Source organism: Heterocephalus glaber, unplaced genomic scaffold, assembly GCF_053883595.1.
Source record: "Heterocephalus glaber isolate CG9 unplaced genomic scaffold, H.glaber_assembly_v1.0 deba00001461, whole genome shotgun sequence".
NCBI classification, from domain to species: Eukaryota; Metazoa; Chordata; class Mammalia; order Rodentia; family Bathyergidae; genus Heterocephalus; species Heterocephalus glaber.
This window is the reverse complement of record NW_028258308.1, coordinates 18,203,981-18,217,334: the sequence shown is the minus strand read 5'-3', so window position 1 is coordinate 18,217,334 and position 13,354 is coordinate 18,203,981. Positions and strand designations below refer to the sequence as shown.

Sequence of the window (13,354 nt, the reverse complement as noted above, 5' to 3'; positions counted from 1 at the left end):
AACTAGACCTATATCTCTCACCATGCACTAAACTAAAATCAAAATGCATTAAAGATCTAAATATTAAAATAGAAACTCTGAACCAGTTGGAACAGAGGTTAGGTAGAACCCTTGAAGACATCGGTGTAGGAAAAGATTTTATGAACAAAACCTCAGTTGCCCGTGAACTAGCACAAACAATCAACAAGTGGGATCTCTTCTTATTAAAAGGCTTCTGCACAGCAAGAGAAACCACCAGCAGTGTGAAGAGACAACCCACAATGTGGGAAAAATCTTCACCTGCTCTTCCTCAGACAAAGGTCTACTATCTCCAATCTATAAAGAACTTAAAAAGATCAGACCTCCCAAATTTAAAGACCCAATCCAAAAATGGGCATCTGAAATGAACAGACATTTCTCAGACAAAGAAGTAGAAATAGCAAATAAATACATGAAAAAATGTTCAACGTCACTGGTCATTCAAGAGATGGAAATGAAAACAACACTGAGATTCCACTTCACTCCAGGAAGAATGGCTGCTATCATGAAATCCACCAATAACAAATGCTGGCGGGGCTGTGGGGAAAGAGGAACCCTGCTCCACTGCTGGTGGGAGTGTAAACTGGTGCAACCACTGTGGGAATCAGTATGGAGATACCTCAAAGAACTAGGACTGGAAGTCCCATTTGACCCTGCTATTCCACTGCTGGGGATCTTCCCCAAAGAATTAAAAGAATTATAACACAGTGATATATGTGCGCCCCTGTTCATAGCAGCACAGTTTGTAATAGCAAAACTTGGAAACAGCCCAAATGCCCATCAACTGGAGACTGGATAAAGAAAATGTGGGTTTTTTATAAAATGGAGTACTACTCAGCCATAAAAAATGAGAAATTAGAGACATTTTTAGCTAAATGGATGCACATTGAGGCGATACTTTTAAGTGAAATAAGTAGAACACACAAGTATAAATACCAAATAGTTTCTCTGGTGCGAGAAACTGAAAGTGTAAATAAGGACTAAACTGTATAATAGGTAATGTGAAATAGGAAGAAAAGGGGCAAAGGGGAAGGAAGTGGGAGGGCTAGGGGAAAGGATAGAAGAGAATGGAATTAATATGAGAAAATGGAAAAATAGGAACAAAATCTCTGTAAATAGGAACAGAGGGGTTGAAGGGAGGGCTGGGCAAGGGTGAAAAATAAGAACCAAGAGAGACTATGTAAAGGTGCAAATTTCCAATGATGAATGTCATTATATTGTATACCTAACGTGTACCAATGAATAGAATGAATAATCCATAATGTAAAATAGGAAGAAAAGGTCCAAAGGGGTAGGGGTAGTGGGAGGGGCAGGGGAAAGGAAAGAAGGGAAAGGAAAAATGATGAAAAATGGAAAAAATGGAAATAAAGTCTTTGTAAATAGGGAAGGGTGGAGGGCGTGAAGGGAGGGCTAGGAATGGGGAAAAAATAAGAACCAAGATGCATTATGTAAAGCTACAATTCCCAATGAGAAATGTAATTGTGTTGTATACCTACAATGTACCAATAAAAAGAATTTAATAAAAAAAAAAGAATTCCTTTCTGAATTAAAACCTAGAATAGTGAAGCCAGTTGTGTAGAGTTTTTTTTTTTCTGCTTCTTTGATACCTAAATTGGAATCAGGACACATGCTGGTATTTCTTAACTTTGCCTTCACAATTACCTCCTTATTTCTCCTCACTTTGGATCTTTTCTTCATTTTTGTTTCTTACAGATAGAACTTCATTCATGTAATTATGATTCTGCTTGATTCCAGCTATCAGAATTTAGAGACATGAAAAGTACATTTTCCTTTTCATATTCTGAGTTACAGTGCTTTAAACTTCCTTAGACATTTTTGAGTGATACCTATTCTGAAAACCTACTGTAGGATTGCTTTACCACTTAGCTACTGACTTTTGGTCTAAGCCAATAGTATGTTAAAGAGGAATTCACAAGTTGAGTGTCCTTAAAAGTTGTATTTGTCTTTTCTCCTATTTATCACCCTCTCTTCCCTAATTCAAGAAACAAAATAAACAAAAAATCAGACCAAAACCTAGGGAGAAAATATTCCTAATCCCAGCTCATCATTTGTAATTTGAATGAATAAGGTGAGGTACACATTAAAATACAGGACTATTTTATACATGTTAAAGTCATTCTTTGCTTTGTCATTGTTTTTGTTTTGTTTGTTTTTTTGTAGATAATGGCCCTTGTTTGGGCTCTCGGAAACCAGACCAACCCTATGAGTGGCTTTCCTATAAACAGGTGAGTTTCTTGGCTCTGGGATGCTCCTGCAGGCTGCAGAATGATGGTGAGGGTTGCAAGATTTCCACGAAGTGCATGTGCTGGACTAGACTGAGCTTTGGAAAAATACGGAGCATCCATGGAAAAAATTGACATAAAGATTTGGGAAAAAGTAGTTGAATAATTTAACTAGTGGTTTAAATCACTTTATTTTAAAACTGGTATGGATGCATTGTAGGGTACAATTTTGAAGATAAAATTCTAGAAACTGCTTGAAGCAGATGACTCCTCCCAGGATACTCTGTGATTATTCTTCTGTGCCTGACCCACATGAGGAATTTGGAAGCCCCACTCTGTAGTATCTTCTTATTCTGTAGACAAGGAATACCTGCCCCAAGAACAGGCGTAACTCATCCAGGTCATAGCTATTTCGGGGCAAGTCCAGGGTCGGAAGTGAGGGATTTCTGTGTTGGGATTTCTCATCCGTCACATTGACCCTCAGGCTGTCCCCTGCCAGCTCTCTCTGGGTATGATGTTTAACCTCAGCAGCAGTAGGGAGAAGCACAGGTGTTCCAAAAACTGTGCATTACTGTATAAACACAAAGGAAGCTGGGATCTAGTTATTTTCACGTTTGTCTCACTCTAGTTCCCACTTATCAGTGGCTATAACTGATTTTTTTTATTAATCAAAATAATTCTTTTTTAGGATTTATTTATTTTGGGGATTTAAAAAATTTTAGCTTATTGTTCTTTGTATGCAGTACATAGTGTTTGCATTCCCCATGTGGAGTTGGTACACATACATAACACATCTTAATTCCTTTTTTCATCCCCATTCCTTCCCCTCCCTCCCACTTCCATCTATCCCTTGATCGCCTTGCTTTTTTTTTGTATGTGTGTTTTCAGTACATAATATTTACATTCCTTGCGTGGAGTTGATCCGTGTATATAACATATCTTAATTCCTTTCTTCATCCCTTATCCCTCTCCTCCCTTCCCCCTCCCTCCATCTCTGGATTCCCTTCCCTTTTGAGAATGATCTATCTCCCTACTTCCTATTATCTGTTGTTAAAATCAGAGTTTGTGAGTGGCAGGTCCCTGAGCAGGAAGATACTGCTTTTTATTATGCTTATACCAAGCACAGATGTCACTGCTTTTTCCAGGTCCAGCCCCAAGGATAGGCAGTCATAGCTGGAAGCATTAGCTATGCTGCTGGCTTTTGTTCCCTGAACAGCTGTCCAGGAAATGGCTCTCTGTCCCTAGGCTCCCTCTGCTGCCTATTCTAGGACCAGGTAATCCTGTGGCACTCCTGAATACAAATCAGTTTCCTCTCTCTCTGTCTGTATGAAAAGTGTTTCTAGTAGTTGGTCTATTTAAGAGTGTTTATATATGGGAGTTGTTTTTGGAGGCACAAAGCACGGCCATGCTCTAGTGCTTGTAGATGCTTCTTGGATTGAAACATGTGGTTTCTTCCCTTTCTCCTTTGCAGAAGGCTTTGCTTGAATAATATTTGGCTCTCAAGAGAGAGAAAAAGTGAAGCAATCTACCATACTGTAACTGTAGAAGGAGTAATGAGCTGTAGCTCAGGTGATTAGAGGATGCCTATAAGTTCCCTATCCAGTAGTATCCAAGATCTTTCATTTTCACAAGTGGCATATAAAGCTTGTGGTATTGGACACATAACATTGAGTGATGGCCCTAAGGGCTCACAAGATCCTCAGGTGCTTTCTAGATTGATTTTGGATGTTTTTATTGACAAAGAGAGAGAAGATACTTCTGTTAAAGGTTGGATTTTTCAAGGTAGATTGAAAATCACAGGTTTCTAAAGTAAAGGTCTTTTTTTTTTGTACCGGGGATCGAACTCAGGTCCTTGCACTTGCTTAGCAGGCGGTAAAACCACAGAGCTAAATCCCCAGCCCTAAGGTCTTAATCTTTGATTTGTGCATTTCTTTGGAGGCCAGTAAAGACATTAAACTGGACTTAACTGAAGTCAGCTTTATATGTGTAGATTTGATTTTTTAAAAAGAACTTTATTATCAAACACAGACACATACAAAAAATTAAAACCATTCAAAGAAGAACAATGCAAGGGGAAAAATACTACAATAATATTAAAATACAGTAGAACTCAACCAAAACAAAACTGAAAAGCACTTAAACATTTTTCCATATAACTTAAAAAAGCATCTCAAGCACCAACAAGACAGCAGAGGATGTGATTTGTTTCAGAAAGATCCCCAAAACCAACACTGAATGAATAGCGGTCTGGAAAAAACTCCAGTTAGCTGGCAGCCTCCACATAAGCCAAGCTTCTCCCTAACTTAAATTTTGATACAGTCATATGACACACTATGGAAACACAATCTGAGAACTATGTTATTAGGCCATTTCATCCATGTGTATCCTTAATTACACTTTCAATTCCTCACACTAGAGAAACTATTCAGTATTTACACGTGTGTCCTATTTATTTCACTTAAGAGGATGGCCTCAATATGCATCCATTTAGCTATAAATGTCTCTAGTTCCTCATTCTTTATGGCTGAGTAATACTCCATTTTTTTAAAAAAAAAACACATCTTCTTTATCCAGTTTCCAGTTGATGGGCACCTGGGCTGTTTACAAGCTTTCACTATTACAAACTGTGCCGCCATAAACATGGGTGCACATATATCACTGTGGCGTGATTCTTTTAATTCTTTTGGGAAGATACCCAGCAGGGGGATAGCTGGGTCAAATGGGACCTCTAAGCCTAGTTCTTTGAGGTATCTCCATACTGATTTCCACAGTGGTTGCACCAGTCTGCACTCCCACCAACAATGGAGAAGGGTTCCTTTCTCCCCACACCCCTGTCAGCATTTGTTATTAGATGATTTCTTAATAGCAGCCATTCTTTGTGGGGTGAGGTGGAATCTCAGCATTGTTTTCATCTGCATCTCTTGAATAACCAGTGATGTTGGACATTTTTTCATATATTTATTTGCTGCTTTTACTTCTTTGTCTGAGAAATGTCTGTTCATTTCAGATGCCCATTTTTGAATTGGGTCCTTGAATTTGGGGGGTCTGATTTTTTAAAATTCTTTATATATTCTAGATAGCAGTCCTTTGTCTAAGGTACAGTTGCTGAAAATTTTTTCCCACATTGTAGGTTGTTAGCTCTGATGGTGGTTTCTCTTGCAGTGCAAAAGCTTTTTAATAAGATGAGATCCCAGTTGTTGATTCTTTGTGCAAGTTCCCGTGCCACTGAGGTTTTGTTCATAAAATCTTTTTGTATACCAATACCTTCAAGAGTTCTACCTAATTTATCTTCCAGCAAATTTAGTGTTTCTGTCGTAATATTTAAATCTTTAATCCACTTTGATCTTAATTTAGTGTATAGTGATAGGTATGGGTCTAGTTTTAATCTTTGTCAGGTTGAAATCCACTTTTTCCAACAGCATTTATTAAATAGGCCATCTTTCCTCCAATGATGGTGGTTGGCTTCTTTGTCAAAGATGAGGTGGCTGAGCATATCTGTAGTTGTTTCTGAATCTTCGAATCTATTCCACTGATCCTCAGATCTTTTTCTTTGCCAATACCGTGCTGTTTTTATCACAGTAGCTTTGTAGTATAGTTTCAAGTTGGGGATTGTAATACCCCCAGCCATATCTCTGTTGCCTAAAATTTCTTTTGCTATTCTAGATCTCTTCTGGCTCCAAATGAATTTTTGGATTGTTTTCTTTAGTTCTATGAAATATATCATTGGAATTTCAGTCAGCATTGCATTAAACCTATATAATAGTTTTGGAAGTATGGCCATTTTCACTATATTGGCTCTTCCTATCCAGGAGCAAGGGATGTCTTTCCGTTTTCTTATGTCCTCCTCAATCTCAAGAACAATATTTCAAGAACAGTATTAAGCAGGAGGGGTGATAGTGGGCATCCTTGTCTTTTTCCTGATTTTAGCATGAAAGTTTTCAGTTTTTGACCATTTAGTATGATATTGGCTGTTGGTTTTTCATAGATAGCCTTGATCAGGTTGAGATAAAGACCTTCTATTCCAATTTTCTATAGGGTTTTTATCATGAATGGGTGTTGGATTTTGTTGAATGCCTTTTCTGCATCTATTGAGATGATCATATGGTTTTTGTCCTTGACTCTTTTAATATAATGTATTATGTTTATTGATTTACGGATGTTGAACCATTGGGATAAATCCAACTTGCTCAGGATGTATGATCTTCTTGATGACCCTTTGTATTCTGTTTGCCAGTATCTTGTTGAGGATTTTTGCATCAGTATTCATTAGGGAGATTGGCTTGTAGTTCTCTTTTTGGGCTGTGTCTTTCCCTGGTTTTGGAATCAAAGTAACACTTGCTTTCAGGAATGAATTTGGAAGATTTACTTCCCTTTCAATTTCCTTGATGCGTTTAAGGAGTAATGGCGATAGTTCTTCTTTAAATGTCTTGTAGAATTCAGCAGTGAAGCCATCAGGACCTGGGCTTTTCTTTGTTGGTAAATTAGATTACATTTTTAATTTCACTCATTGTAATTGGGGTGTTTAGAATTTCTTTATCTTCTTCATTTAACTTTGGTAATTTGTATGTATCTAGGAATCTGTCCATTTCTTCTGTGTTTTCCATTTTATTAGAGTACAGTTTCTCGAAGTAGGTAGTGATGATGCTTTGGATTTCTCCTCAATCTGTTGTGACTTCACCTTTTTCATTCTTGATTGCATGGATTTGAGCCTTTTCTTTCCTTTTTTTGATAAGGTTGGCTAAGGGTTTATGATTTTTATTTAATTTGCTCAATGAATCTGACCTTTTGGAGGCTGGAATCTCTTTGACATTTTATTTTATTAATTTATTTTTTGTTTGTTTGTTTGTTTTTGGTACCAGGGATTGAACTTGGGAACTTCCCCTTGTGAGGTAGGCAGCAGAATCACTGAGCTAAATCCCCGGCCCCTCTTTGATATTTTTAAAAAAGAAAGTTACAGCATCTTTCTAGAAACACAAATGTTTGCATATTATCCCAATTAGCTCTGGTTGCAGTTGGAGACATTTTTCAGGTTCCAATCCCTTAAATGCAACCAAGAGCTGTGAACCAGTCTGTGAAGTAAAAGGTGCTGTGCCTATTCATGTTACCTCACTGTCACCTCACCAATGTCAGCCTCTCATAGGCAGGGCCGTGATGGCACCATGTGCCAAAGCCAACCAAATTCCCTACAGGGATAGGTGTGGCCTTATTTCCTGTTGGCATGAAAGTGCTTGAAAAGTACTCTTGAGAATTCATCAATAGAGAATTAAAAAGGAACTCTAAGTATTAAGATTTAGCTAATTTGGGACAGGAGTAGGGAGAGGATAATCATGGACATATAGCCCTGTCTAATTTTTGTGCATCTGCCTCTTTCACTTGTTATAAAAGTAGATATTTTTATGTTTATCATTGCTAAGTACCACCTTAACTTTGACGTTTCTCATAATTATAGCATTTGTATTATATAGTGTTTTCTCCAAGATTTATCTTCATTTGCTTAACCATCCAGCCCCAAGTCTTTTTTTCTGTTGGAGTTTTTTGACATTAGATTATTTGGGGGGGGGGTTGTTTATTTTTTAATTAATTTTTTATTAGTATGTATTTGTCATACATATTGATCACATTCATCACAAGGAATTTATACCTGTACATAACACCTCTTGGTTCCCCCTTTTTCCCCATTCCCTACATCTTCCTTCAACCCTTCCTCCCTTCCACATTTTTGGAATGTAGACTTTTGTACAAAAGACTTTTTAAAACTTCTAAGACTGAATTATTTACTAAGAATAAATTATCAAGAATGGAATCTTAGAGTCGAATGACATTAAAGTTTTCTCAAAAAACTTGCTGTTTCTGTGTTAATATTAAATAACATGTTTTGATTGCTTTGGTGTTCTTTGTAAATACAAAAAAAAGTCCCTGTGTTAATTTTGTAATTTATAAAACTAAACTAGAAAAAAACAAATGTATAAGAAGTCCTGACATAAAATCATCTGTCATCTGCAGTTGTTGAGATTGAGATGAGATTAATTTGCTCTGCAGAAAGGACCCTATATTCTGTTCTCTTAATAGTGAGCTGTGGTTAATAAAACCTTGCACTTTTCAAAAATTTAAAATAAAGGAATGCCCCCTTCCCCCTTCTTTTTGCAGCACTGCTTGCTGGTCCAGATGCTAGTCTGTCACCTGTTCAGATTTGTTCCTTGAGCTGCGGCCTGATGCTGTTTTCTGTTTCCTTCCCCTTCACTTCAGGTGGAAGAACTGTCGGAGTACATAGGCTCAGCGCTGCTCCAGAAGGGCTTCAAGGCCTCCCCAGACCAGTTCATTGGCATCTTTTCTCAGAACAGACCTGAGGTATTAATTAGGCACTTACTCCACAGGGTTTGGGGAGTTCTAAACCACAGTTATAAGAGCCAGAGTCTACACCTACTTCTGCTTGAGACCAGCTTTTGTGGTCTGCTTTCTGCTGAGAATATGGCTTTGTGTTACACATTAGAAAGCCTACACATATGAAGACCCAAACAAAGACATTCTTACCCTTTCAGAGGAAAAAAAAAAGGTTTCCCCTTAGTAATTTTTATTCTAATTTTTTTTTATGGGGCTCCCAAAGAAAATTCTTAGAGAAAATACCTAACAAAGACCTCTTCACACTTTAAGGACTACCTCTACTCTATGATTAGAAAACTAGCACTGATAAATTATAAAGAAATTTAGATATAGTTTTCTTAATAGCAAACTCTCTTTTTTTCCCAAAGATCTGAAATTTCCCTTTGGTCAGATATCAAAGTTTAAAATCCCATGGGCAGTGGGGAAAGTACCTCCCTGTGGGCTGGGCTTCATGTAGACAATCTGCTATTTGGCTCTCTTGGTCCATGCATGCTGCTTTGGGAAACCATTATATGAAAGTGAATTTAAATGAGAGATGAAAGCTTCTCTTAAAGTGTTAGTAAATAGATTAGTGGCATAGTTGGCTTGGAAAAATGCAAGCATTTGGCTTAAAGAAATTAAATTTATACTTACTTGTATCCAAAAGAGTCTATACCTATACCTCAATCCCTGTGCTGTCCTGTTTTATAAATTAGTATTGTTTCTTGGAATTTCTTCTGCTAAAAGGAAAACAGCACTCTCTACAGTCAGATTGTGACTTGGCTGGTGAAATTTGGTTTCTTCCTCTCCTCATGAACATATCCACTAACTTTTATTTAGCAACTGCACACGTGACTTGGTTTCTTTTCCCAAGGTACCACATAAGGGAGACAGACCCCCCAAAATGATGCTTTTTCTGTAACCTGATAAGTATGAACACAGGCCAGAAGCATTTGGGAGGTCAGCCAAGGACCTCCTAGAGGTGATGCCTGAGTAAAGTATTGAAGGAAATAGAGGTGGGGAGGCCAATGAAGTACCAGGTGCAATGCATGTTCACATCATATAGCTTGTCTGTTTTGAGGGATAAAGCATTTTACAATGGTGGGACATGGAGTGACAGGGTAAGAGGTAGGAAAGGGAGGGCCCGTGTAAGTCACATGTGCCCTGCTGAGGAACCTGGACCTGACCTCCATGCTGGTAACTTAAAATCTGTTCCAGGGAGAAAATAAAACAAAGCAAACAAAAAAAAAGAAAAATGAATTAAACAAAAAATTCCGATGAAATCCCCCTTCCAGACCCAGTGAGTACAAAAACTTGTGCTACCTTCTCCAGCAGCTGTGTCTTTACTGTGCCCTGTCAGACTGCTCCAGACAATTTCATTTGAAACATGCAGCTGGAGGTCATGGGTACTATTGAGGGGTTAGCACTGAAAAGTGTGATCATGTCATATTTGCCTGGTAGGTTTGTCAGTTGCTGTGTGGTTGATGAGTTAGTGGCAAGATAACCGGTTATTGTATTGCTTCTTTCTGGGGAAGATTTTGTCAAAACAATTTTCCTGTTAGATAAGTGTGTACCCTCCTTCCCCTATTCCCAGCCCGTGCCATACACTGCTGCAGATTGATCTTCCTTAAACCCCACAGCCACTGATTTGCCTAGAACAGTGTGATAGCTCTGCACGGCCCATAGAATAAAGCCCCCATAGCACAGGCTTGCTCCAGCCTCTCCTCTAGCCAAACTGTTCTTGTCTGCCAGGTTGCTCACTGATCTCTCTGCTTTGGATGCTATAGTTTCCTTATTGGAATCTTGCCCTTCTCTCTCCCTCTTCCTGCCCCTTCTCCAAATTGTGCTTCTTTTTCAAAGGGCAAACTCAGGTATCTCCCCACAAAGGCATCTTCAACCACCTAGAACCTATGGTGAGCCCTCCCATCTCTGAGCAGTCACTATCTTGTATTAATGATCTTTTCATATATGTGTTTCCATTCTTCAGGCAAATTCCAAATGACTTTTGCAAAGGGAACAAATGTTTTGTTTCCATTATGAATCCTTAATGGTTTCTGGCACAAAGTAATAGATATATAAATGTTAATTTTGTTACATTAAATGTTTTTGCTTTGAATCTCAGAGTATTGTCATCCTTGGAGTGATTTTGATATGACATCTCGTTCTCTCTCCCCAACCTTTACTGCTGTTTAGTGGGTGATAATTGAACAAGCATGCTTTGCTTACTCAATGGTGGTTGTTCCACTTTATGATACCCTTGGAGCCGATGCCATCGCTTACATAGTCAACAAAGGTAGGTCTGTGATTTGGGGTGGACATTAATCTAGTTATTGGTTAGATTCAGTGATGTTATACTTGCATATCTGATTGAATGGGAGTTTTACATTTAAGTATGCATCTGTATTTCTAGTCAAAGAACATAATATTATAATATCCTTGTGTCAGATATTATAAAGTCAAGCTTTTAACACCCCAGAGCTTATTCTTCATCATCTCTCTTTATTTATAGCTGAGCTCTCTGTGATTTTTGCTGACAAACCAGAGAAGGCCAAAATCCTATTAGAAGGTGTAGAAAATAAGTTAACACCAGGCCTTAAAATCATAGTTCTCATGGACTCCCATGGCAGTGATCTGGTGGAACAAGGCAAAAAATGTGGGGTGGAAGTCATCAGCATGAAGGCAATGGAGGTGAGTCACTACACCCAGCCCACTTCTCTGAAGGGTCAGACTTGATTTTTAGGGCCCGCAGGCAATCCCAACACAGGCCAGTTATCTCAGCACCCTAGTAAAAGTCAAGAGCAGAAATTTCTGTCTTATGACCAGAAAGAATAGTTTTACATACATACCCAGTGTTAATACATCACCTCTTGCAGAATTTCTTGCTGGTAAAGGAATTTGCAATGTTCATAAATTTTCCAGAGCACTGACAAGCCATTCTTAAATGCTGGAACTATGAATTTCAGCTTCAGACAGGTGGAAGTTTTAAGTTTACATATGTCTTTTTTAGGCTTTAATGTCTTATTTACTGACTTGCCTCCAGAACCAAACCAGATACAGAAATCTGTTTCATCATTCTTTTTCCCAGGTTGCTTTTGTAGAGTCCTGGTGAATTTCCAGCAGAGATGTTTGATTTGGTTTATTTTCATTTTCAGTTTAAAATTTACAGTAAGCACAACTTTAAAGGTAACAGTTCTGGGAGAATGAGTGTGGCTCATATGAACTGATCCTCCCATTTGGACTTGGGATCAGAAGAGGATATTTTTATATATGAATCACAAGAAATAGTACTCTAAATAGAGTAAGTCATGCTGTTTCCAAAGATGTTATAAACATTTTTATGAAACTGTTATAAATAGGTTTTTAAAATTGTATTTATAGCTCTCTTCCTTCTGCACAAAATTTGAGGCTGCAAGTAAGGTTCTCTAAAACCTTTCCTGAAGACTAGTAGTCACAGGAAAACTCACTGTTCCAACAGAAACTTCTGCCTCGTGCACATGCACACGCTCATGCACACATATACATAAAGTGATTGAAAATATGAATCTTTAAAATTTAAAAATTTACTACAGTGAAAGACGCATTGCTGTTAACCTCCCTCAGAATATTCCACTTGCTTTGAACACACTTATCCCATTGTTATTGCTGCTTTCTGAAGCAATTCAGGAAGTGTTCTTTTGTGAGAGTCTTTACAAGATGCAAAAAAAAAAAAATATGGTGAATGCTGCTGCCAAGTGATATCTAACAGAAAGGCAGAACATAAAAGCATTTTGAGTGTCCTCCTTCACTGGATCTGGCACTACGCAACTTCTGGCTCTTATGCAGAGTCAAAATGACCATGAAGGTAAACATTTTGAATCAGCTCATAACACTGAGGCAGCCATGACAGCACAACTAGAGATATTCATGAGAAAAGACTTTAAGAACTGGTTCCAGAAGTGGCAAAAAAGATGAGATAAATATGTTCAAAGAGAGGGGAAATATTTTGAGGGGGGATGAATGACCATGTGTCATTTACCATAATAATATTTTTTAAAGTTAAACACAGACCATGAGCTAGCACAAACAATAAACAAGTACGGTCTCTTCTTACTAAAAAGCTTCTGCACAGCAAGAGAAACCACCAACAGTGTGAAGAGACAACCCACAATGTGGGGAAAAGTTTTCACCTTCTGTTCCTCAGACAAAGGTCTACTATCTAGAATCTATAAAGAACTTAAAAAAATCAGATCTCCCAAATTTAAAGACCCAATCCGAAAATGGGCATCTGAAATGAACAGACATTTCTCAGACAAAGAAGTAGAAATAGCAAATAAACATATGAAAAATGTTCAACATCACTGCTCATTCGAGAGAGGCAAATGAAAACAATGCTGAGATTCCACCTTACCCCAGAAAGAATGGCTGCTATCATGAAATCAACCAATAACAAATGCTGGCGGGGCTGTGGGGAAAGAGGAACCCTGCTCCACTGCTGGTGGGAGTGTAGACTGGTGCAACCACTGTGGAAATCGGTATGGAGATACCTCAAAGAACTAGGACTGAAAGTCTCATTTGACCCAGCTATTCCCATGTAGGGTATCTTCCCCAAAGAATTAAAAGAATCATACCACAGTGATATATGTGCACCCATGTTCATAGGAGCATAATTTATGATAGCTAAAACTTGGAAGCAGCCCAATTGTCCATCAACTGGAGACTGGATAAAGAAAATGTGGATTTTTTATGAAATGGAA

General features: G+C 38.1%; 1 protein-coding gene across 4 annotated transcripts in view; it reads left to right on the top strand.

Annotated features, from left to right (window-relative positions):
* Acsl1 (acyl-CoA synthetase long chain family member 1) overlaps positions 1-13,354 on the top strand; it is an 81,201-nt gene that overhangs the window by 49,246 nt on the left and 18,601 nt on the right. For all 4 annotated transcript variants that reach the window (XM_021264995.2, XM_004853008.4, XM_004853009.4 and 1 more), the window contains exons 4-7: positions 2,200-2,264; positions 8,508-8,609; positions 10,815-10,914; positions 11,131-11,309. In XM_021264995.2, coding sequence (XP_021120654.2) covers positions 2,200-2,264; positions 8,508-8,609; positions 10,815-10,914; positions 11,131-11,309 — 446 coding nt within the window. The remainder of the gene's footprint in view (positions 1-2,199; positions 2,265-8,507; positions 8,610-10,814; positions 10,915-11,130; positions 11,310-13,354) is intronic.